The sequence below is a fragment of the Stegostoma tigrinum genome, chromosome 14, assembly GCF_030684315.1.
Source record: "Stegostoma tigrinum isolate sSteTig4 chromosome 14, sSteTig4.hap1, whole genome shotgun sequence".
Classification (NCBI taxonomy): domain Eukaryota; kingdom Metazoa; phylum Chordata; class Chondrichthyes; order Orectolobiformes; family Stegostomatidae; genus Stegostoma; species Stegostoma tigrinum.
Genome location: NC_081367.1, coordinates 28,019,340 through 28,044,718, shown reverse-complemented (window position 1 = coordinate 28,044,718; position 25,379 = coordinate 28,019,340). Strand labels below are relative to the sequence as shown.

General features: G+C 41.6%; 2 protein-coding genes across 15 annotated transcripts in view; one reads left to right on the top strand and one right to left on the bottom strand.

The window, feature by feature from the left end:
* Nucleotides 1–1,776, top strand: part of sptssb (serine palmitoyltransferase, small subunit B) — a 42,355-nt gene extending 40,579 nt beyond the window's left edge. For all 10 annotated transcript variants that reach the window (XM_048541591.2, XM_059650883.1, XM_059650876.1 and 7 more), the window contains exon 2: nt 191–1,776. In XM_048541591.2, the coding sequence (XP_048397548.1) occupies nt 223–465 (243 nt within the window). In that variant the 5' untranslated portion in view covers nt 191–222 and the 3' untranslated portion in view covers nt 466–1,776. The remainder of the gene's footprint in view (nt 1–190) is intronic.
* Nucleotides 1–25,379, bottom strand: part of LOC125457421 (otolin-1-like) — a 220,539-nt gene that overhangs the window by 81,296 nt on the left and 113,864 nt on the right. The gene's annotated exons all lie outside the window — the stretch shown is intronic.

The following is a 25,379-nucleotide window of genomic DNA, read 5'->3' as shown; positions in this document are numbered from 1 at the left end:
TAAAACACCTTAACCTATTTTGATTGCTGCTTGAAATGTCTAACGTAAATAGTCTACATCTTGCGCAGATAGTTTAAGCAATTTGATTTAATAGTGAGACATTTTTCAATCAAGCAATAGTAAACCAACAATGACAAGTGATTCACTTATCTATAACTTTGTTTCCTAACTGAATTCTGTCTTCATTTAGGTTAACTCTGCTTTCCACTTCGAGTGAGAGAAATGGATGTGAAAGGTGTGAAGGAAACCCTGTCTTGGCTGTATTACCAATACCTGCTTGTTACATGCAGTTATGTGCTGGAGCCCTGGGAACAAACCGTTTTCAACTCTGTTTTGTTCATCATTGTGGCTATGGTTTTATACACAGCCTACGTTTTCATTCCAATTCATATTCGTCTGGCGTTGGAGTTCTTTTCTGGCCTAGGCGCAGGCCAACCTGAAAGCACAGTTGCCATCATGACTTAACCTACACTAATTTTAAACTTAAGACATTTTTAAATGAAAAGAGTCTGTGAATCTAAGGACCCAGTGAAAACTTTGGCTTTTGAATTTACAGGTGTTTCTCCTATAACGCAATAGTTGCGTTCTTGTGTGACCTTGCACTATAGAAAATCGCCATAGAAAATCACATTATAGGGAAATCACTATACCTGTACAGCAGAAAGTCTGCGTATCCAAACAGCATCCACTATTCATCAATCACGTTACAGCCAATTCACGTTAACGAAACACGCATTATAGCAGAAATACCTGTGTACTTTGTGGCTGCACTCTTATTTTTTACGCACCTCAATCTTCTTGTGATTCAAGTAACATGGTAAACGGCATTATATATGAAAAAGAAAGCATGCAATAGTGAAATATAGCAATTCATGATGTAAGCCAATAGAAATTTCACTTCAATGTGAAACTAACTATGATAACAGCAGCTGGAAGCAATAGATATGGGGGTCAAATATTTATTCATCCAATCGTGTATTTATCTAAATTCAATTCTGTCATAGTTCACATTCACAACCTTCTCTATTTTGTTTAATGTAGACCTCTCACTTTAATGCTAGTTTCATTCTAGAAATTTTTATGTAAAGAAAATTCAATTTTAAGGCATATTTTTGGTAAGTGGCTCATCACTTCTACTTTGCCTCAAAATCAGCAAGTCGTAAAGAAGAAACGCGTCAATTTATGTGACATATCCAACACATAAAGTTTTAACATAAAAAGTGACATCTGGGTGCTATTACAAAGTTCTGCTTGGTGTTAAATTTAAGGGCTGTTCTATAATGTTTATATTTACTCTTAAGAAAGAGTTATTCATATTTATAATCGACGAAAAAACCATTTTCTTGCAATTGAATTGATCCAGTGCTAGGCTGTTTACAAAAAAACTTCAAGCCATTTCAAAAAGTTTTTTTTGCAGCAATGCATGAAATGTGCTTTCACATATTATATTCAATAACAGTATATTCGTGTTATAGTAAATGCCAATGATGCTATTGGACAAGGATGTTATAAATGGATACTTTGCTAATTAACCATGAAACAGTATGTCCTGTGCAAACTTCTACGTATCTAAAGTCTCTTTAAAATATCATACCATTGTTTTTATGATTGGTAATAACTATCCAAATCAGAAGCGGTGAAATATTTGTTACAAAGGCTATGTGCCTATTGTTCAGGAAAAAGACATTATAAAATGAACATTAACTTCCTGTCTATTCTGTTGTTCATGAAAATCAATGGTTATACATGATTTTTCAATAAAGTTTGTTTAAAGTATCAACCTCTAATGTCAACTTGATTTGTGTCTAGGGTATTTTCTTTACTTACAGCTGTGAAAAAACATTAAACAGAGGGTAAAATAGTTTTATTTTGTGTCTGTTATTAGAGGTCAGTTAAACTTCCAACCTAATTACGCATAGAATCAGGGCAGAAAAGAGGCCAATTATTCATGGTATTCGTGCTCTTTGAAAAATCTATCCAATTGGTTCCACTTTAGAGATGTAGAGTAATACAAAACAGAAACAGAAGGGGCCAGACCCAAAACATTAGCTTTCCTGCTCCTCTGATGCTACTTGTCCCACTGTGTTCATTCAGCTTTACACTTAGTTATCACAGAAACAGACCATTCAGTCCAACTCATTCATGCCAAGTTTCCCAAACTAAACTAGTCACATTTGCTTGTGTTTGGCCCACATTCCCGCTAAACCTTTCTTATTCATGTCCCTGTCCAAATGCTTTTTAAATGTTGTAACTGTACCTGCATCTACCACTTCCCCTGGCAGCTCATTCCACACCTGCACCACCCTCTTTGTGGAAAAAGTCCCTCAGGTTCCCTTTCTAAGTTTTCCTTTGCTCACCTTAAAATTACACCCTCCTAGGTATCAATGCCCCTACCATAAGGAACAGGCCTTTGCCATTCACTTTGTCTATGTCCATCATTATTTTATAAATCCCTAAAGTCTCATTTCAACCTCCAATGCTCCAGTGAAAAAAATCCCAGCCTTTCCCTATAACTCAAACCCTCCAGTCTAAAAATCTTTTCCGCAAACTAGCAATCACTTTCCTTTAGCATGGTGATCAAACTGTACACAGTTCTCCAAAGTGGCCTCACCAACATCCTGCATAATTACAACATGACGTCCCAAATCCGATACGCAATGGTCTAAGCAATGAAGGCAAGCGTGCCAAATACCTTTACTGTCTTGTCTCCCTGTGATGCCACTTTCAAGGATCTATATACCCGAACGCTTGGGTGTCTCTGTTCAATAACACGCCCCAGGATCGTACCATTAACTCTGTAAGCCCTGCCCTTGTTCATTTTACCAAAAATAACATCTCATTTCTTTTTCTTCGCATGGCTCATCAATATTTTTCTTTTTAAATATATACAATAGCCATACAGCTAACAGCAAAAATCTTAAGATAACAAAGTGTGGAGCTGGATGAACACAGCAGGCCAAGCAGCATCTTAGGAGCACAAAAGCTGATGTTTCGGGCCTAGACACTTTTCTGATGAAGGGTCTAGGCCCGAAACGTCAGCTTTTGTGCTCCTAAGATGCTGCTTGGCCTGCTGTGTTCATCCAGCTCCACACTTTATTATCTTGGATTCTCCAGCATCTGCAGTTTCCATTATCCCTGATGCAAAAATCTTAAAGCTTGTTGGGAAAAGGAGCCATTGTTGTACAAGTGTAACAGCTATGGATGACATGTTTACTGCTTAATGAGCCAGCCTGCACAGCAGTCTGGTAATAAGGACTTATTTAACATGGAATTATTGCTAATGTTCCTAAACAGAGGCCTGAATGAGGAACAATGGAGCAAACAATCTCCTATGATCAATATGTAATTGAAAAGAGGAGATTGCACATTAAGGATTTATAAAACAAAGAAGGCAAGAAGCAGCATAACCACAAAACATGTATAGACTTGACAACCAAGGAGGGGAATGTATCAACTCCACAAGGTGACATTTCACTGCAAATGAAGCATCTGCTACTTTGAAAGATGAAAGTGCTTTGGAGTTTGGAAAATTTCAAGAGTTAAGTGGTGGAGGCCCTCTTGTAGTGCAGAGATAGTGTCCCTACCTCTGGGTCAAGAGCCTGGGTTCAAATCCCAGCTACTCCAGAGGTGTGTATTAACATTTCCGAACAGATTGATTGATTAGAAAGATGAGTTAAATTTTTAAAAAGTAAAGTAATTAAACTTAATTCGAGGGCTAATTTGCAAGCTAATTAAAAGCTGCTCTGTTTAACTGTGTGTAATTTTAATTACATTTCTGAAACAGGAAACAGTTGAGTCACTCTTTGATTAAGCTGGTTAACTGAATGTTTGGTTTGATCCAGTTCAGAAGTATTTTTTAGGGCCTATTAAAAGGTAGCAATCTTAATGATGCTTGGCTAAACAAGACTGTTTTGGAGTTGGGTGAAAATAGGGAATTATGTGAGACAGGGAGAAAGTGAAGCTGCAAGACTGAGTGTGGTGCTCAGTCTCAGTCCTGGAAGTTCAGAAATTGACACAGTCCCAATGGAAACAGCCAGTTAATAAGTTACACATGCAGAGTATTTTCTTATAGTTTTTAAAGCATAATATGAAACAAAGGTTGGGATTTTTGATAGTAATAGAGGTTTTAAAAATGAAAGAAGGCCCCTAGCTTAATTAAATTCCCTTAAAGGGAGCAGGCAAACTAGGGTGGCTGCAAGGAAGAGCAAGTGCAGGTACCCAAGGTGGCGGTGAGAGCAGGGACAGGCTGCAAGGTGGCGAAATCAGGCAGCCTGAGGCAGCAGGAGGTGGGTGGTCGAGATCAACACAGCTAGGAGCTTATGGACTCTGGTGTTGAACTGTTAACTGTTTCTTTGTTTCACTACTTTTTACGATGAAGGGCTATAATGTTTAACTTTTAAACTTTGTTTCATCTATTTTTCTGCTTTGTACCAAAATACTGTACCAAGGAGATAACATGCTGGAAATCACAGTGGGCCAGGCAGGATCTATGGAGAGAAAGGAAGCTAACATTGAGTCTAGATTATTCTTAATGAGTTTCACTTAAATCTACGCTCTGTAGTACTTAACATTTCTGCCCTCTAACTATCCATGCCTCTCATAATTTTATACACTTCTATCAAGTTGCCCTCTCAACTCCCAACACTCTGGCAAAAACAATCCAAGTTTGTGCAACCTTATCTTATAGCTAATTCACTCCAATCCAGGCATCATCCTGTTAATTCAATTTTGCATCTTCTCCAAAGCCTCCACATCCTTCCTGTAGTGCAGCGACCAGAACATCTCACAGTACTCCAAATGTGGCCTGACGAAAGTCTTATACAGTTGCAACATAACTTGCCATCGCTTAGACTTAATGTAACAATTGATGAAGGTAAGCATGCCACATGCCTTCTTTATCCCCTCACCCACTTGTGTTGCCACTTTCAGGGATCTATGGACTTGGACCTGAAGATCCCTCTGTATTTCAATGCTCACAGGAGTCCAGCCATTTATAGTATACTTGCCTCTTTCATTTGATCTCCTGAAATGCATCACCTCACACTTCCCACAGACTAAGGGGGTGGCCATGGAAACCCACATGGACCCAATCTGTGCCTGCTTCTTCATAGGATACGTGAAATGGTCCCTATTCTGCAGCTAGACTGGCACTATCCCCACCTCTTCCTCCGCTGCATCATGAATGTATTGGCGCTGCCTTGTGCTCCCATGAGGAACTTGATCAGTTCATCAACTTCACTAACACCTTTCACCCCAACCTCAAGTTCAGCTGGACCATGTCTGATACCTCTCTCTCCTTCCTGGATTACTCTGTCTCCTTCTCTGGTGACCACCTCAAAACTGGTATCTACTTCAGGCCCAGCGACTCCCACAGCTAGCTGGATTTCACCTGCTCTTACCCACCTTCCTGCAAGAATGTAATCCCTTACTCCCAATTCCCATGCCTCCACCACGTCTGCTTCCAAGATGAGGCATCCCACTCCCAAACATCCTAGATGTCCTCTTATTTCAAGGACCGCAATTTTCCCTTTCGGTGGTCAAAAATGCTCTAAGCTACATCTCTTGAATTTCCCACACCTCTGCCCTCATATCCCCTGCCCGCAACAAAAACAAAGACCAATTCCCCCTTGTTCTCACATATCGCCCCACCAGCCTCCTGATTCAATGTATTATTCTCCACCACCTGCAGCCTTACCACCCAACCAAGGATATATTTCCCTCCCCACCCCTATCTGCCTTCCATAGGGAATGCTCTCTCCACAACTCCCCCATCCGCTCCACATTCCCCACTAGGCCACCCACCCCCGGCACCTTTCCTTGCAACTGCAGGAAGTGCTACACCTGCCCCTAAATCTCCCCCTTCACCTCCATCCAAGGAACCAAAAAAGCCTTTCACATCAGACAGATATTCACGTGCACATCCGCCAATGTGGTTTATTGCATCCACTACTCCTGATGTGGCCTCCTCTACACTGGTGAGCCCAAGCGTAGGCTCGGAGACTGCTTTGTCGAGAACCTGTGCTCTGTTCACGACTAACGACAACATCTTCTAGTCACAAAACACTTCAACTCCCCCCTCCCACTCTCTGGATGACATGTACATCCTGATGCCACTCGGAAACTGGAGGCACAGTACCTCATATTCTACCTTGGAAGCCTACAACGCAATAGTCTCAATGTGGACTTTACCAGTTTCAAAATCTCCCCATCCCCTGGCCTCATCCCATGACCAACCCTCCCTCTCATTCCCACCTCCTTGACCTGACACAACCTGTCTATCTTCTCTCCCACCTATCCGCTCCTCCCACCTCACTGACCAATTCCCACCACTGCCTACCTGCACTCACCTATTACCATTCCACCTACCTTCCCCTGCCTCACCCCTCCTCTCTCAATTTACCTCAGAGCTTTCTTCCCCCACCCCATTTCTGAAGAAGAGTCCCGAACCAAAATATTAGCTTTCCTGCTCCTCTGATACTGCCTGACCTGCTGTGTTCCTACACCTCCACACTGTGTTATATCTCACCTCACACTTGTCTGGTTCAAATTAATCCTAACCCATCTACCATTTCTCTGTGCACTTTCCAAGTTGATTCATATCCTGTTGCATCCTTTGATATCTTTCCTCACTATCCATAACTTGCTAATTTTCAGGCCATCTGTAAACTTACTAATCAGACCACCAACATTTCATCCAAATAATTTATGTAGATTAAAAACAACAATAGTCGCAGCACTGATCCTTTTTAAACACTGACTGCCAATCAGATAAATGCCCTTCTACAACCTTCCTCTGTCTTCTATAGCCAAGAAAATTTGCATCCAACTTTCCAACTCACTATGGATTCCATGCATATTGATCTTCTGTACCAACCTACCGTGAACCTTGTCATCAATCATACTTATTGATCATCTCCTCACTTTCTCAAAGAGCTTGGTGAGACAAGACCTCGCATACATAATGTTCTCCTAATAAGTCCTTCATCTTCAAATGCAAATAAATCCTGTCCGTACTCTGATGTAAAGCTCACTGGCCTATAATTTCCTAAAATTATGCCTGTTATCCTTCTTGAACAAATGGACATAGTTGGTATTCTCCACTCTTCTAGCACCTCAGCTGTAGCTAAAAAAGATACAAAGATCTCTATCAAGGACTCCAAAAAATCCTCGTTTGGTATCCTGGGATAGATCCCATCAGGGTTTTGGGGCTTACCTATCTTAATGGATTTCAAGACACTCAACACGGCATCCTCCTTAAGATCAACATGACTTAGAGTATCAACAAACCCCTCTCTCAACTTACCATGATTCATGCCTTTGTCATTGGTGAATAACAATGCGACATACTCATTAAGGATATCTCTCACTTCCCATGGCTCCACACATAAATTCCCTCCTTTGTTCTTGAGGGAATCTCCCTTTTCCTTAGTCATCCTCTTGCTCCACAGAAAGCCTTGGGAATCTCCTTAATCCTACTTGCCAAGGACATTTCATGGCCCATCTAGCCTTCCTAATTTTTGTTTAAGTCCTCTTCTGCTTCCTATATACTCTTCAAGGGCCTTGCTTGATTTCTGTTTCCCAAACCTTAAAAATGCTTCCTTTTCCTTTTTATCTACAAAATTTACAACATCTGTCATCACCCAAGGCTCCCGAGACTTGCCATCCCTATCTTTCCTCCTCACAGGAACAAGCTGGCCATTAACTGTGGTCAACTGGCTTTTAAAAGATTCTCATGTGCCATATGTTGATTTATCTTTAAACAGCTGTCCCCAATCTGTTTTTATCCAGTTTCTGCCTAATACGGCTATAATTCACCTTTGCTGAATTTAGCACTTTTGCCTGAGGACCAGTCCATATCCTTTTCCACAACTATCTTAAAACTAACAGAATTAAGATCACTGTTCCCAAAATGGTTTCCCACTGAAATTTCAATCACTTGGCCAGGCTTATTCCCTAATACAGGGTCTAATAAAGTCTCTTCACTAATTGGACCATCTACATGTGTTTTCAAGAATTTCACCTGGACATTGACTCTGGACCTCCAAAGGTTTCATGGCATCAGGTTAAACAGGGGCAAGGAAATGTCCTGCCAATTACCACCATCTCGCACAGATGATAAATTGTACTCCTTTGTGTTGAAAAATACTTGGAGGGAGCACTGAGGATGACAAGAGTACAGAAAGTACTCTGGGTGGAGGATTTCAATGTCCACCACCAAGAGTGGCTCCGAAAGTAACTAACTTAATTGAGAGAGAAGTCATGACAGGAGACCTCAGACCTTTGATGTGCTCCTCTTGTGAAATGTGGGAAATAAGGGACAATTCCAGTGTCCCTAATGCCTAATGTGCAGGCAGTATGTCCATTGCACTGGAACTGTGGGTAGACTCACTGTGGAGCATCTGCGATGCTCAGAACGTCATAGACAATATATTTACTGAGGTGGTCACACTGCAGGTGAGGATTACACAGACAGAAAGGGAATGGGTGACCATCAGACAAAGTAAAATGCTCAGAAGGGTAGTGCAGATGCCCCATGTGCTTATTCCCTCTCATACAGATATCTCTCTTTGTCTACGGTTGAGGGGATGGCTTCTTGGGAAAGCAGCATCAGCCAAGTTCATGGCACTATGGGGTGGCTCAGCTGCATAGAAGGGGAGGAAAATGATTTACAGGACTATAGTGATGGTGAATTCAATAATAAGGGGTACAGGTAGGTGCTTCTGTAGCCGTAGACATGAACGCAGGATGGTATATTGCCTCCCTAGTGCCCAGATCAGGGGTGTCAGGGAGCAGCTGCAGGATGTTCTGGAGTGGGAGGGTGAACAGCCTGTGGTTGTGGTACACAGAGATACTAACGACATAGAAACAAAGGATGAGAACCTGAAAGTTGAATATAGGAAGTTAGAAGATAAATGAAAATGCAAGACTTCATCTCCCATTGCCATATACTAGCAAAGTAGGAATAAAAGATAGATCAGATGAATGTGTATTTAGAGGAAAGAGTTTAGATCCCTGAGGCATTAGGACCATTTCTGGGGAATTCAGACCTGTACAAGCCTGATGGGTTGTGCCTAAGCAGAGGTGGGACAAATACCATCAAAGGGCCTTTTATTAGTTCACTAGAGAGCCACTAGTGTGGCAGGGGAATAGGATCCAAAGTGTAGGTTTAGATCAGTCAGATTCAGATCAGGAAACGGTAAGTAAAACATTATTTAGTGATGTAGTCAGTAACCCAGAAAGACGAAAGAAACAAGAATTAAAAAGCATCTAGCAAAGGAAATTGACAGGGTTGAGCTGCTTATACTTCAATGCAAGGAATATTACAAACAAGATAGATGAACTAAGGGCATAGACAGACACATGGCAACATGATGTTGTGGCTTTAACAGAAACCTCCCGAAAGGAGAGACAAAATTGGCAGCTCAGTATGCTTGGACATACAGTTTTCTGGCAGTATAGGCGAGTGACAAAAGAAGGGGTGGGTTGGCAGTATTAGTTAAGGAAAGATTACAGTTGTGAGAGGGGATGACATATTAATTGAGTTAACAAATGAGGCTTTATGCATTGAACTTAGTAATTTAAAAGAGAGCCAGTCACACCACTAGGAGAATATAACAAACCCCCAAGTAGTAAAATGTGAGGCTGGATGAACACAGCAGGTCCAGCAGCATCTCAGGAGCACAAAAACTGACGTTTCGGGCCTAGACCCTTCATCAGAGAGGGGGATGGGGTGAGGGTTCTGGAATAAATAGGGAGAGAGCGGGAGGTGGACCGAAGATGGAGAGAAAAGAAGATAGGTGGAGAGGAGAGTATAGGTCGGGAGGTAGGGAGGGGATAGGTCAGTCCAGGGAAGACGGACAGGTAAAGGAGGTGGGATGAGGTTAGTAGGTAGGAGATGGAGGTGCGGCTTGGGGTGAGAGGAAGGGATGGGTGAGAGGAAGAACAGGTTAGGGAGGCAGAGACAGGTTGGACTGTTGCAGGAACAGCAACTCATATTCCGCTTGGGAACCCTGCAGCCCAATGGTATCAATGTGGACTTCACCAGCTTCAAAATCTCCCCTTCCCCCACTGCACCACACAACCAGCCCAGCTCTTCCCCTCCACCCACTGCATCCCAAAACCAGTCCAACCTGTCTCTGCCTCCCTAACCTGTTCTTCCTCTCACCCATCCCTTCCTTCCACCCCAAGCCACACCTCCATCTCCTACCTACTAACCTCATCCCACCTCCTTGACCTATCCCTCTTCCCTGGACTGACCTATCCCCTCCCTACCTCCCCACCTATACTCTCCTCTCCACCTATCTTCTTTTCTCTCCATCTTCGGTCCGCCTCCCCCTCTCTCCCTATTTATTCCAGAACCCTCACCCCATCCCCCTCTCTGATGAAGGGTCTAGGCCCGAAACGTCAGCTTTTGTGCTCCTGAGATGCTGCTTGGCCTGCTGTGTTCATCCAGCCTCACATTTTATTATCTTGGATTCTCCAGCATCTGAAGTTTCCATTATCACTGATACAATTTAAACCCCCAAGTAGTAGTAGTCAGAAGAAAATGTGTGCAACACAAATTTCTGCCTGTAGGAATAAGAGGGCAAGAAGAGTGGGAGACTTTAACTGTCCCAATATCAAACAGTATAAGGGGCATTGAGGGTGAAACAATTCTGAAAAGTTCATGTTCTGTGTTCAAGAAATTATTTTTAAAAAGTAGGTGACAAGCCCAAGAAGAGGAGATGGATTTTGTTTTGGAAAATAAAGGCAGGAAAATGGGTGAAATAGGTGACTATGTTGGAGATAGTGACCAAAATTCAGTTAGCTTGGGTATTATTACAGAAAGGGACAGTAAAACCTTTAACTGGGCGAAGCAATTTTTACGAAACTGCAGTGATTTGGCTGAGTTGGATTGGACAAGACTGCTAAGGGCAAAATCAGTGGTAAACCAGTAGGAGGCAGTAAAAAGTGAGATCCTTAGGACACAAGGTAGTCACGTCCCCTCAAAATGTTAGCATCGTGCTGCCAAATCAAGGCCCCTATGGGTTGTCTCAAAGAATGGGAATGAAGAAAAAGATGTAGAGGAAAGGATAGCAAAGATGATTCTTGATAGGAGTGAGAGAGACAGGGTAGTTGTCATGGGGGACTTCAACTTTCCAAATATTGACTGGGAACACTATAGTTCGAGTAGTATAGATGGGTCAGTTTTTGTCCAGTGTGTGCAGGAGGGCTTCCTGACACTGTATGTAGATAGGCCAACAAGGGGCGAAGCCACATTAGATTTGGCACTGGGTAATGAGCCCGGCCAGGTGTTAGATTTGGAAGTAGGTGAGCACTTTGCTGATAGCGATCACAATTCTGTTATGTTTACTTTAGTGATGGAAAGGGATAGGTGTATACCACTGGGCAAGAGATATAGCTGGGGGAAAGGCAATTATGATGAGATTAGCAAGATTGCGGGACCATAGGATGGGGAAGGAAACTGCAGGGGATGGGCACATGAGAAATGTGGAGCTTATTCAAGAAAAGCTCCTGTGTGTCCTCGATAAGTATGTACCTGTCAGGCAGGGAGGAAGCTGTAGAGTGCGGGAGCCGTGGTTTACAAAGGAGGTGGAATCTCTGGTTAAGAGGAAGAAGAAGGCTTATGTTAGGATGAGATGTGAAGGCTCAGTTAGGGCACTTAAGGGCTACGAGGTAGCCAGGAAAGACCTAAAGAGAGAGCTCAGAAGAGCCAGAAGGAGACATGAGAATTTGTTGGCGGATAGGATCAGGGTAAACCCTAAGGCTTTGTACAGGTATTTAAGGAATAAAAGAATGACGGAAGTAAGATTAGGGCCAATCAAGGATAGTAGTGGTAAGTTGTGTGTGGAGTCAGATGAGATAGGGGAAGCACTAAATGAATATTTTTCAACAGTATTCACTCTAGAAGATGACAATGTTGTTGAGGAGAATACTGAGATACAGGCTACTAGACTAGGTGGGATTGAGGTTCACAAGGAAGAGGTATTAGAAATCCTACAGAGGGTGAAGATAGATAAGTCCCCTGGGCCAGATGGGATTTATTCTAGGATCCTCTGGGAAGCTAGGGAGGAGATTGCCGAGCCTTTGGTATTGATCTTTAACTCGTCATTGTCTACAGGAACGGTGCCAGACAACTGGAGGATAGCAAATGTGGCTCCCCTGTTGAAGAAGGGGAATAGAGACAATCCTGGTAATTATAGACCAGTGAGCCTTACCTCAGTTGTTGGTAAAGTGTTGGAAAAGGTTATAAGGGATAGGATTTATAATCATCTAGAAAAGAATAAATTGATTGGGGATAGTCAGCACGGTTTTGTGAAGGGAAGGTCATGCCTCACAAACCTTATTGAGTTCTTTGAGAAGGTGACCAAACAGGTAGATGAGAGTAAACCAGTTGATGTGGTGTATATGGATTTCAGCAAGGTGTTCGATAGGGTTCCCCACAGTAGGCTATTGTACAAAATGCAGAGGAATGGAATTGTGGGAGATATAGCAGTTTGGATCGGAAATTGGCTTGCTAAAAGAAGACAGAGGGTAGTAGTTGATGGGAAATGTTCATCCTGGAGACCAGTTACTAGTGGTGTACCGCAAGGGTCGGTGTTGGGTCCACTGCTGTTTGTCATTTTTATAAATGACCTGGATGAGGGCGTAGAAGGATGGGTTAGTAAATTTGCGGACAACACTAAGGTCAGTGGAGTTGTGGATAGTGACGAAGGATGCTGTAGGTTGCGGAGAGACATAGATAAGCTGCAGAGCTGTGCTGAGAGGTGGCAAATGGAGTTTAATGCAGACAAGTGTGAGGTGATGCACTTTGGTAGGAGTAACCGGAAGGCAAAGTACTGGGCTAATGGTTAGATTCTTGGTAGTGTAGATGAGCAGAGAGATCTCGGTGTCCATGTACACAGATCCTTGAAAGTTGCCACCCAGGTTGACAGGGCTGTTAAGAAGGCATACAGTGTTTTAGCTTTTATTAATAGAGGGATCGAGTTCCGGAACCAACAGGTTATGGTGAAGCTGTACAAAACTCTGGTGCGGCCGCACTTGGAGTATTGCGTACAGTTCTGGTCACCGCATTATAAGAAGGATGTGGAAGCTTTGGAAAGGGTGCAGAGGAGATTTACTAGGATGTTACCTGGTATGGAGGGAAGGTCTTACAAGGACAGGCTGAGGGGCTTGAGGGTTGATGGGATAGATAGGGAGAGCCTTTTTCCTAGGATGGTGACGGCGAGCGCGAGGGGGCATAGCTTTAAATGGAGGGTTTAAAGATATAGGACAGATGTCAGAGGTAGTTTCTTTACTCAGAGAGTAGTAAGGGAATGGAACGCTTTGCCTGCAACAGTAGTTGATTCGCCAACTTTAGGTACATTTAAGTCATCATTGGATAAGCATATGGACATACATGGAATAGTGTAGGCTAGATGGGCTTCAGATCAGTATGACAGGTCGGCACAACATCGAGGGCCGAAGGGCCTGTACTGTGCTGTAATGTTCTATGTTCTATGTTCTAAGGCTAATGATAGTCACAACAAACTCAACACCACAGATAGTCTAGAGGAGTCTACAAAGTACAGGAATCAAGGTTAAATAAAAAGTAAATCAAAGAAATGGCATGAAAAAATATTAGCAAATATGATAAAAGAAAGCCCAAAGATGTTTTACCAGTTTATAAAAAGCAAAAGGATAGTTAAGGATAGAAAAGGATCTATTAGACATGAAAAAGGAAACTTGAGAGAAGATGCAGAGAATATGGAAAAAGTTTTAAATGCGTTTTTAGTCTCCATACTCACAAAAGAAAGGGATGACGCGGAAATAGTAATCCAAAAGGAGCAGTGTGAAATATTAGACAAAATAATCATAACGAGTGAGGAAGTATTTGAGGAGTTGAAAGCCTTGAAACTATATAAGTCACCACGGCTGGATGGACTGTTCTCTAGGAAGTTGAAGGAGGAAAGGGAGATAATAGCAAATGTTCTGAGAACTATTATCCAATCTTTAATAGTGCGAAAGGACTGGAGGAATGAAAATGTAGTTCAGTTGTTCAAAAAGGGTACAAAGGAAATGCCAAACAATTATAAGCTGGTTACTTCACTGGCCAGCAAATTGTTGGAATCAATCCTGAGAGTTCAGATAAACTGTCACTTAGAACAGCATGGACTAGTCAGGGGCAGTCAGTATGGCTTTGTTAAAAGTAGGACATGCCTTACAAATTTGATTGATCCTCATCACTTCCCACAAATTCAATGAGGGTAGTGCGGAGGATGTTGCTGACATTGATTTTCATATGGCATTTTGACAAGGTCCCACATAACAGACCAGACAAAAAAAGTAAAAGCCTCTGAGATACAGAGTAATTTGCCAAATTGGACCCAAAGTTGGCTTAGGAACAGGAAACAAAAAGTAATGGTTATTGGCTCCCTTTGCTAGCAGGGCTCAGTGTTGGGACCCCTCCTGTTTGCATGATTTGGACTCTAACATGGGAGGAACAACTGGGAAATTTGTAGATGACACAAAAACTGGCTGTGTGGGGATTAGTGTAGAGGATCGCTGTAAGCTCCAAAATGATACAGATGGGTTTGTGGAGTGGGAGGGAAGTGTCAGATGGAGTTCAACTCTGAGTGTGAGGCAATGCATTTAGGGAGGTCAAACAGTAAAATGGAACACACAATGAACAGAAATATATTGAGAGGGCTAGATGAAATGAAAGATTTTGGCAGGCAAGTGCATAGGTCCCTAAAAGTAGCAGGACAGATAGACAAGGTTGTAGAGAAGGCATATAGAGTGAGGTATAGAATGCAAAAGTAATGATATAATTATGAAAGTATATAAGTCACTGGTGAGGGCCTTCAGCTGGGTATTGTGTGTAGTCCTGGTCACCACATTGTAGGAGGAATGTTTTTAGCCCAGAGAGTGTGCAGAGAAGAATTACTAGAATGTTGCCAAAGTTGGAGAGTTGTAGCTGCGAGGAGCCATTGGCGAAGTTGGTGGTTGATTTCCCTGGAACAGAGAAGGCTGGTATATGGAACAGAGAATTGTGGTATACAGAATTGTGAGGGGTAGACAGAGTAGACAGGAGGGAGCGATTTCCCTTGACAGAGAGTTCAAAAACCCATGGGCCATAAATTCAAGCTAAGTGGCAGAAGGATAAGAGGGGACATGAGGGTTACTTTTTATGCAGCAATTGATGGGTGTCTGGAATTCACTGCCTCAGTTAGTGATGGAGGCAGAGACCCTAAACCCTTTTTATCTGGATCTGCATCCTGAGTGCTGTAAACTGCCAGGACTACGGGCTGTGTTTAGGAAGATAGGATTAGAGAAGGGGATCTAGGTGTCTTTGAGTCCACATGGACGGCATGAACCATATGGCCCTGTCTGTCCTGTATCATTTCTATTGTTCTATGAAATTGATAACCTGTAGGGACTCAGAGTCCTGATGCAAGGCAGACCCTGAGCTGGGACTCAGTGAAGACACTGCTTAGGAAGATCCTGATCAGCTCCACCTCATCTGGAAGTATCCTTAAGTCAAAGCTGCAGAATCTCTTATTCTTATTCTTCATTAATAAACACTTGAAAACAATGAAAAATGTACTGCAACATTTTGTGAATCTTAATGATTGTCCCCTGATTATCGAGCTTCTGGCAATGGAAACAGTTTGGTCAGGATTTAGTGCTCTGTGCATTGAGTCTGGGGAAGAGAGATTTCAGGAAATCTCAGTGCATCAGGCACCAATTAGGTATTTAAAGTACAGGCTGGTGAGGTTCTCATCTAATCAGGAGCCTCATGTGCTAAAAAGAATTGGTTCTGAAGGCAGCTGGTATGCAGAAGGCAACCTGCACTGTTCAAGAAGGCAGTTCACCACCATCTCCCCAAAGGTAACTAGGGATGGGCTGTAAATACTGGCCAAGACACTATTATGGTCCAGATCAAACTTGCTCAAGTATGTTAAGAAGAGAGCCTAGACTCCGACTTTTTTCTTCATGCCTTAAACTTGCCTTTAAAATGTGTTCTGTCTGCAATTCCATTAGTCAAACTATCATGTTTGTTGCAAAACACTTCATTTTCACACTCTAGTTAAAATACATACAGAAGAAAGAAGAATTGGAATAACCTAACAGGATAATGGATTATTTAACTACTAAATAGCAACTGTTCCAATGTAGTAACATTCCATAACATCCCCTTGGCAAAGGCCAATTCAGTAAAATGGACTGTCTCACATGCAATTCTAGCAGCAGGAAGAGAACCCCAGCTTTTAGCTGTAACGGGGAGAAGAATAACAGATTCCATATCCAGCTTCAAGATCCAAGCACATGCTGAAAGTTAAACTAAAATCTCGGTTCTATGGGAGCTGGATCCCAGCCATTCAGTCTGCTTCCAACTTAAAAAAAGGTCAAGGCTTCACAAGCTATTACATTATTGATTTGAAACAGACTGCTCATTACCTCTGTTTCAACCTTTCTTCATTAAAAAAGGACAAAATACACCTCTCAAAACCATAGTGTCAAGAGCAGCAACACCCACATGTTATGAATGAATAAAACCACTCATAGAAGCAATAGCCAAGGGTGTGCAGTGTCCAATATTCAAAATGAAATTTTATACCAGGAACAATCTGAGAAAAAAATTGTCCGCTGACTGTGAAATAGATAACTGTGTTGATTGGGACAATGTTAACTTGACAAAGATTGCAGAAAAAAAGAGCTGAACATTCACCATGATTGTGTGAAGGCAATATTGGAACAAAAAGAGATCCTTAAAAAAAATGGATTGACACAAGTTACCAACTGTCAGCTGTTTAACAAAGAGAAATATTAGTCTTAAAATCACTCGAACACCCAGCCATAGGAATACATATGAAAGATGTAGCCTTCTATATCCACCAAGGAAATGCCCAGCTTTCAATCAACCTCGTCATGCATGTAGCAGAAAAAGACACGGCAATGCACTGGAACAAAGGTTGATGCAGCTACAAACAGACTGCATGTAAGGGCAAAGCTTGCCCTAAGCTGCACAGCCACTTCTCCAAGATTCCTCTGAGTTTCTGCGCACATCATTCAATGTTATCAGCGAGCCAGTGCACTGCTTTCTGGTGATGGAAATCTCTGCTGTGTACAGACCCTGGAGTTTCACACACCAGCAAGGAAAATAGATGAAGTATTGCACAAAGGGTATCTTCAAGCTACAATGAAGACTGAATGTTATCCCACTAGACACATAAAGTAATTGACAAACCAGAATCAGGCAATGAGTCAAAGAGTGGTGAACACTCGCATCACACTCAGAATTTGTCGAAAATATTAACGATCTGAAGTGGTTGTAAAAATTCAAATGAGCTGTCATCTTAAATCTGCTGACCATTTATGATTTATTAAGGTAGAAGCAGAGCCAACTGTCAATATGCTGCTCTGCAACTTCTAAAAAGCATCCACCCACAGACATATAAAGCCATGATGAATCCTATGAAAGTAAAACTTTCAACAAACAGCAGTCCACTAATTCCATGCATAGGATCAATACTGGAGTGCAAATATGGTCAGTCTGCCTGGATGTTGCAGATGTCTACATCATAGATACTGTTGCATCATGAATTGCAGATATTCCAACATAAAAAGTTGAACATGTAACTCAAGATAAATTCAAACTTGAGAATATCATCGCTGAGCTGATAAGTCTTCAGTGGATACCTCTGCCAAGTTTGCAAAGAACAATGAAGAAGAGGAAGAGAAAGCAAGAAAGAACAAAGAAAAAAATCATTATTCCAATGAAAATATTGTTGTTTTAGCAGACTATTAGGAGTAAATAAGGCATTGAATACTCTATAGCTGCAACACTATATTCTGCATCCTGTCCTATTACCCTGATGTGATTATATGGGGGATGATTTGCCTGGATAGTTCGTGAAACAACATTTTCTCTGTACCTCTGTACCTATGACAATAATAAATCAAATCTAATCAAATCAAATACATCAGTTTCAGCTGGAATAGTCATAAAACATCAACTTATGCTCAAAGAAATGCTGGAGAAAATGACAAACCTGAAGGTGGAGTTGCACATCGCAAGCAAGAAGGTGCTACAAATCACACAAGACACTCATTTTTTTAAAAAAGTGACCAGCAACAATGTTCTAATTGGAAGAACTAACTTAAGCAGGGCAAAGGAGAAACCAAATGACTATCAAGTATCTAATAGATGAGGTCCAGGATTCCAAAACTATGAAATTAAAATCAAAAATTAGCAAGGCTGGACAGTTATTGGAGCAAGTTATGTAGGAGAAAGTACATTGGCATGAGACAAGGAAAAACTTTGATAGAATTAAAAATATTCAAGGTGTAAGCCCAAAAGCTTCAAAATGAGATAGAATGTCTTAAGGGGAAAAACAATAAATCGCCAGAAGATCTGAGCCATTCAAAACAGATTGAGCAACAAAATCAGTTAGTGGCTAATCTGGCACAAAATGTAGCTGATGTGTTTAAGGTTAAGCAAATTCTGGGATAGCAACCTCTGGGATTAGTCCACGAAAGAACAATATAACCACTCAAATAGGAATGATGGGCAACATCACTGATCATTTGCAATCAACATCATCTCCAAAGTCACCAACATGAAATCTGCACTTAAATTCCCTGTACGTTATGAAGACTCGGAAAATCATTTGTTATCCCAACTATTTAAAGGAGTGTATTATTGTTCCATATTTTGCCTTTAATCCAATTTACTTTTACAAACTCCACATACTGCATGAATACAAGGTTGTGACACTGCCTGGCCATTAGTGTTCTGAAGTTCTGCACATTGCTCATACTGAAATCAGCTGTTCTGCATTAGTGACAATGGGAACTGCAGATGCTGGAGAATCCAAGATAACAAAGTGTGAAGCTGGATGAAAACAGCAGGCCCAGCAGCATCTCAGGAGCACAAAAGCTGACAATTCGGGCCTAGACCCTTCATCAGAAAACGTTTTTCTGCATTAGTGTCTGATTCATAACTTAAAAGGTGCTTTACTGTTTTAACAAACTAATCCAGCCTGTCTCTGCCTCCCTAACCTGTTCTTCCTCTCACCCATCCCTTCCTCCCACCTCAAGCCGCACCTCCATTTCCTACCTACTAACCTCACCCCACCTCCTTGACCTGTCCGTCTTCCCTGGACTGACCTATCCCCTCCCTACTTCCCCACCTATACTCTCCTCTCCACCTTTTTTTCTCCATCTTCGGTCCACCTCCCCCCTCTCCCTATTTATTCCAGAACCCTCTCCCCATCCCCTTCTCTGATGAAGGGTCTAGGCCTGAAACGTCAGCTTTTGTGCTCCTGAGATGCTGCTGGGCCTGCTATGTTCATCCAGCTCCACACTTTGTTATCTTGGATTCTCCAGCATCTGCAGTTCCCATTATCCCCGATGTTAATGGTTGATTATTATCATTAATATGAGAGAAGATGACAAATGGGCTAAAATAAAATGTTCTTAGTTGTTTTCAGTAATTTCCTCATCGTGCACCAGCTACTTTGCAATCATATTATCGAGAGGGAATATTCTACCAGAGAGGAAATCTGAAGTTGGTGCTAACAACAGGAATAAGTATATTAAATTTGGAATCTGACATGTCAGGTTTATTTTTGAATCGACCCTTTAACAATCAGAACATCATGTGAGCTGCTCAAAATACATTTTGCTGCAGCAACCTTATCTTTTCTTACTCAGGAAGATACTTAATAGGACTTTTTATTGGATCTGTGCCTCAGTATAGGCCAATCTGGAAAATTGGAATTAAAAAAAGAAATTGCTGGAAAAGCTTAGCAGCATCTTTGGAGAGAAATCTGAGTTAACATTTTGGGTCAAGTGGCCCTCAGAACAGTTCTGAGGAAGGATCATTCGACCTGAAATGTTAATTCAGATTTCTCTCCACAGATGCTGCCAGGTCTGCTGAGCTTTTCCAGCAATTTCTGCTTTTGTTTCTGATTTACGGCATTCACAGTTCCTTCAGATTTTATCTGGAAAATTGGACTTGTCAGCATGTACGTTTTAAAAGAATTTCCAGTATGATTTTACTTTCATGTAAGTTCATCAAAGGAAAGATGGAACATTTCCTTTTGAGCACTACAATGATATCTTCCTATGTAGTCAGTGGGATGTGGGAATATGCACACTGCTGTTGGGAAGGGAGTTTTAGGATGCTGACAGAGAAACAGTGAAGGAACAGCGACATAACTCTATATCAGGATTGTGTGTTCTTGGAGGAGAACCTACAGATGTTGGATTCCCATACATGTGCCTTTGTCCTTCTAGGTGGTAGAGGCCACAGGTTTTCTGCAGTGTATTCTGTAAATGATATATTTTATCACATTTCATGAGAGAGCGATAGTAGGAACTGCCGTTGCTGGAGTCTGAGATAACAGGGTATGGAGCTGGATGAACACAGCAGCCCAGGCAGCATCAGAGGAGCAGGAAAGCTGACATTTCAGTACAGGACCCTTCTGCCGAAAACTTTCTGAAGAAGTGTCCTGACTCAAAACGTCAGATTTCCTGCTTCTGTTATGCTGCCTGGCCTGTTGCGTTCATCCAGCTCTACACCTTGACATTTCATGAGTGGTTAGCCAGTAGATGTTTAGGGACCGGTCGTGGTACCAGTCAGGTCAGCTGCATTTTCCTAAACGGTGTCAATCTTCTTGAGTGCTTTTGCAGCCACACTATTCAGGCAAGTGCAGACTATTCCATCACATTCCTAAATTGTATCTTATGTATGATGGAAAAACTTTGTGAATGAGGAAATCATTCACTCATTGCAGTATACCCGGTTGCAATATAATGAGAAATTGAAAAAATAATGCAATTAAATAACAGGACAGGGTGGTTAGTATCTTTTTTAAAATTGTACTGAGGTAAACTAAATGCAAATTAATGGAATTACTTTAGTTTGGTGTTTGTTGCTCTGTGCAAACATGATGGGCCAAAGAGCCTGTTTCTATGCTGTATAACTCTAATGTTTCTTGACATTTAACAACTGTCACAATTGTATAGTTAAGTGCTAGATAAACATTATAGTTTGTGATCTTAGAAAAGTCATCACATTTATCACGTAGATTTTAATATATATGCCATACTTTAACAGATTTAGTATTACAAACTATCAAGGATACGGTCAATGGCAAAGATATTTAGCTGCTCATGAGGATTTATTTAAAGTTGAGTGCTACTTCTTTATGAGTAGCATAGCTAAACTTCCAATACTTTATTCTAATTCTTACAGCAAAGAGATGAAAGCAATTATTCTTAGGTTTATTACTGTTAATGTTTGAAATTAAGTTTGTGATCATTCATAATATTGAATTGGCATTCTTTGGTTGAAGTTCATCTTAGAATTTTAGGCAAGTACCAGCCTGACACACACTTGACCCTATGATTCTATTGAAATATGCGAAGCAAAATCAGTGATTAAGATTTCATTCAGGTTACTGTTCCTTCATACTTTCATAATCTACTCATATTTTCCCTATTAAAAGCCTAACATCTGAAAGATTAGCCTCCATTGTGCTGCTGCTGCCAGGACTACAAACATTCCAAAGTAAGAACAACAATTCCATTACTGTACAGTTTGGTTATCCCTCAACACCTCTGCTATCTGACCATGAAAGGATAAAGGACACACAATAGAAGCCGTGTGACCACTGCAAACCCAATGGAGCACGCAGTTAACATGCATAAGTAGCTGTTCAAATGCCCAGGTGCAGCACTGTTCAGAGGGTACTTCTCATGTTGTGTTAATCTGCTGTGTTCCTGACATCTTGATCATTAGGGTGTAGACATTACCATCAGACATCCAGTAGATTCCTTCGGAGGAAAAGGTACAGGAGAAGAGAATGTGGTGGCATCTGGGACCTCTCTGCTCTGAATAGATCTGCCCCCACTCTTTCTATGCTACTCTGAAATATTTTGTGCCACATTGTCCAGAAGGGAGAGGGAAGAATGCTAATTAGTTTGCTTTACTATGCTTAGGCGATATATTAGCCATTGCAAGTAATTAGAGATATGCGAGTAGTGTGAGAAGTATAAATGAGGTTGATATCATTGGAAGGTGAGTCAGTGTGAGGTGGATTGTTTGAATGTGGGGCCTACATCCTGAATGCTAGGGACTATTAAAGGCTGAATGATGGAAGTATGTTGTATTGAGAAGGATGACAGAATGAGTTTACTTTTATTCATTCATTCGGGGACAAGGGCACGATTAGCAAGGTCAGTGTTTATTTTCTAAACCTGATTGCCCTTCAGACACTCATGATGGGCCATTTGCTTGAGCTGTTGCATTGCATGCACTATTAGGGAGGAAGTTCCAGGATTTTGTCTGGTACAGAGAAAGGAAGGCTGCACTGTTCCAAGTCAGGCAAGTAGGTGAAGTTACAGGTAGTATTTGCATCCACCTGTTTCCATTGGTCGTGCAGGTGGTAGTGTTTGCAGATTTGAAAGATGCTGGGGAAAGGGCCTTGCTAAGTTACTGTAGTGTGTCGTGAGGATAGTACACACATCTGCCATTGTGGGACAGTGAAAAGAATGTGAATATTTAAGGTCATGGAGAGAGTCAAGCTCCTTGAGTATTTTTTTTGGATTGCATTTATTAAGGCCAGGGAAGCATACCATCATATTCTTGACATGTGCCTTGTGGGAACATGGATAGTCTTTCGGGAGTCTGGATGTGAACGACTCACCACTGGATTCTTAGCCTATCACTTAAGAACTCAAGGCCATAAGACATAGGAGCAGAATTAGGCCTGTGAAACTGCTCTGCCATTTGATCATGGCAGATATGATTCTCAACTCCGTTCTCCTGCCTTGTCGCATAACCCTTGCTCCCCTTACTCATCAAGACTTGCTCTTAAAAGCCACAATGCTTAAATGACCACTAAGGTAACATTTGAGTTTCTGGTCAATGTTGATTGTTGGGGATACAGCAAATGAAATGTGAGGGAGATGATTGGTTATTCTTTTTAAAAATTGACATTGCCTACTATTTAGGTGGCATCAATATTATTTGCCATTCATCAACCCACGCTTAATTGATGTCTAGGATAGCTGCATCTGGCCAAAACTATCTTCAGTAAGGATGATTTAGGAGTGGGTTTGAAAACCGTGTAACTATCACCAAACGCCCTCATTTCTAGCTTTCTGAGGAAAGATAAGTGATGAAGTTGCTGCAGAAGGTGAGATCAGGGGCATTGCTCAGAGGAACTCCTGTGGAGATGTTCTAGAGCTGAGATAACTAACCGTCAACAATTACAAGCACTTCCGTTTGCACTCACTGTGTGGACAGCCAGTGGAGAAACGTCCTGCTGATTTCGGCTGATTTCAATTTTGTTTTGACTCCTTAATGCCACACTTGTTCAAATGGTATTTTGTAATCAAGAGCAGTCACCCTCAATTCAGCCCTTGAATTCAGCTTTTTTGCCCATGTTTAGCCAAGGCTGTAATAAGGTCAAGAGTTGAGTGGGGCTGAAGCAAACTATGCATTACATTGTCTTTGATATTGGTGTGCTGGGCACCCCCATTTATGGATGGAGATACTTTAGGAACCTCTTCCCAAGATAGTTGTTTTATTGCCACCCGTATTGGTAACTGAATGTAACAGAACTGCCGGGCCTTTACTGATGTGTTGGTCATGGAATAGCTTAGCTCTGACTTTACAGAATCTTACTGCCTTTTTTGAAAATCTTCCAGGAACTTTAAGTATGGCCTAACCCTGAATATTTGTAAAGTCTTTCTCATCTGTGTGATCATCCTGGAGTCAGCAATTTGAAACCAAGTGTCTTTATAGTGATAAGACCAGTAGAAACACTCAAGGCTTAATGGATGATGCTGCATTAAGACTTGAAGAAGATAACTCTGAGTACCTTAAGCACTGCCCACTATGGTGATGAGTGTGGTGAACAGAACAGCGTACAGTATTCCAACTGTGCCCTGGCCAATGTTATATACAGCTACATCATAACCTCCTTGCTCTTATATTTAATATCTCAGCTAATAAAGGCAAATATCTCATTAAGAAATTTCTGGAGAGGCTCTGGTTAAGAGGAAAAAGCTATATTTCAGGTGTGGACAACTGGATCATGTGAATCCCCTGAGGAGTATAAGGGGTGTAGGAATATACTTAAGAGAGAAATCAGGAAGACAAGAAAAGGATATGAGATAGCTTTGGCAGATAAGGTACAGGAGAACCCAAAGAGATTCTGCAAGCGTATTAAGGACCAAGCAGTAACTAGGAAGAGAACAGGACCCCTTAAAGGTCAACAAAGACATCTATTTGTGGAACTGTAGGAGATTGGTGAGATTCTAATCTAATATATTACATCAGTATTTACTGTGGAGAAAGGCAGGGAAGCTAGGGAACTCAGGAAAATAAATAGTGATGTCTTGAAAAGAGCCCAAATTACAGAAGAGGAGGTGTTGGAGGTCTTAAAATGCATAAAGGTAGATAAATCCACAGGGCCTGATCAAATGTACCCCACGCATTGTAAGAAGCTAGGCAAGAAATCGTGGGGCCCCTAGCAGAGATTTCTGTACCATCGACAGCCATGGGTGAGGTGCCAGAAGACCTCCTAGATTGTGGCTAATGTTGTGCTATCATTTGAGAGAGGCTGCAAGGAAAAGTTAGTGGGGCATAAGTTGTTGGAGGGGATTGTGAAAGACAGCATCTACATGTATTTGGAGCAGCAAGGACTGATTAGGCATAGTCAACATGGCTTTGTACTTGAGAAATCACGTCTTACAAATGTGATTTAATTTTTTGAAAAGGTGACCAAGAAGATGGATGAAGGCAAAGCAGTAGACATTGTCTATATGGACTGTAACAAGGCCTTCGACAGGATAGCCTGGTTAGACCACATGGAATGTGGTGAGGTCTACCCAATTGAATACATAATTGGCTTGACAGTAGGAGACAAAGGGTGGTGGCAGAGGGCTCTTATTCAGACTGGAGGCCTGTGACCAACAGTGTGCTACAAGGATCGGTACTGGGTTCATTGCTGTTCGTCATTTATATAAAAGTTTGGATGTGAATATAGGAGGCGTGATTAGTAAGTTTGCGGATGACACCAAAATTGGTGGTATAGTGGACAATGAAGAAGGTTATCTAGGAATGCAACAGGACATTGATCAATTGGGCCAGTGGTCGAGGAATGGTGGATGGAGTTTAATTTAGATAAATACAAGGTGTTGCATTTTGGTAAGACACACCAGTGCAGGGCTTATACAGTTAATGATAATGCCCTGGGAAGTGCGGTTGAACAGAGAGACCTAGGGATACAGGTACATTGTTCCTTAAAAGTGGTGTCACAAATAGACAGAGTGGTGAAGAAAGTGTTTGACATATTTGCCTTCATCAGTCAGAGCGTTGA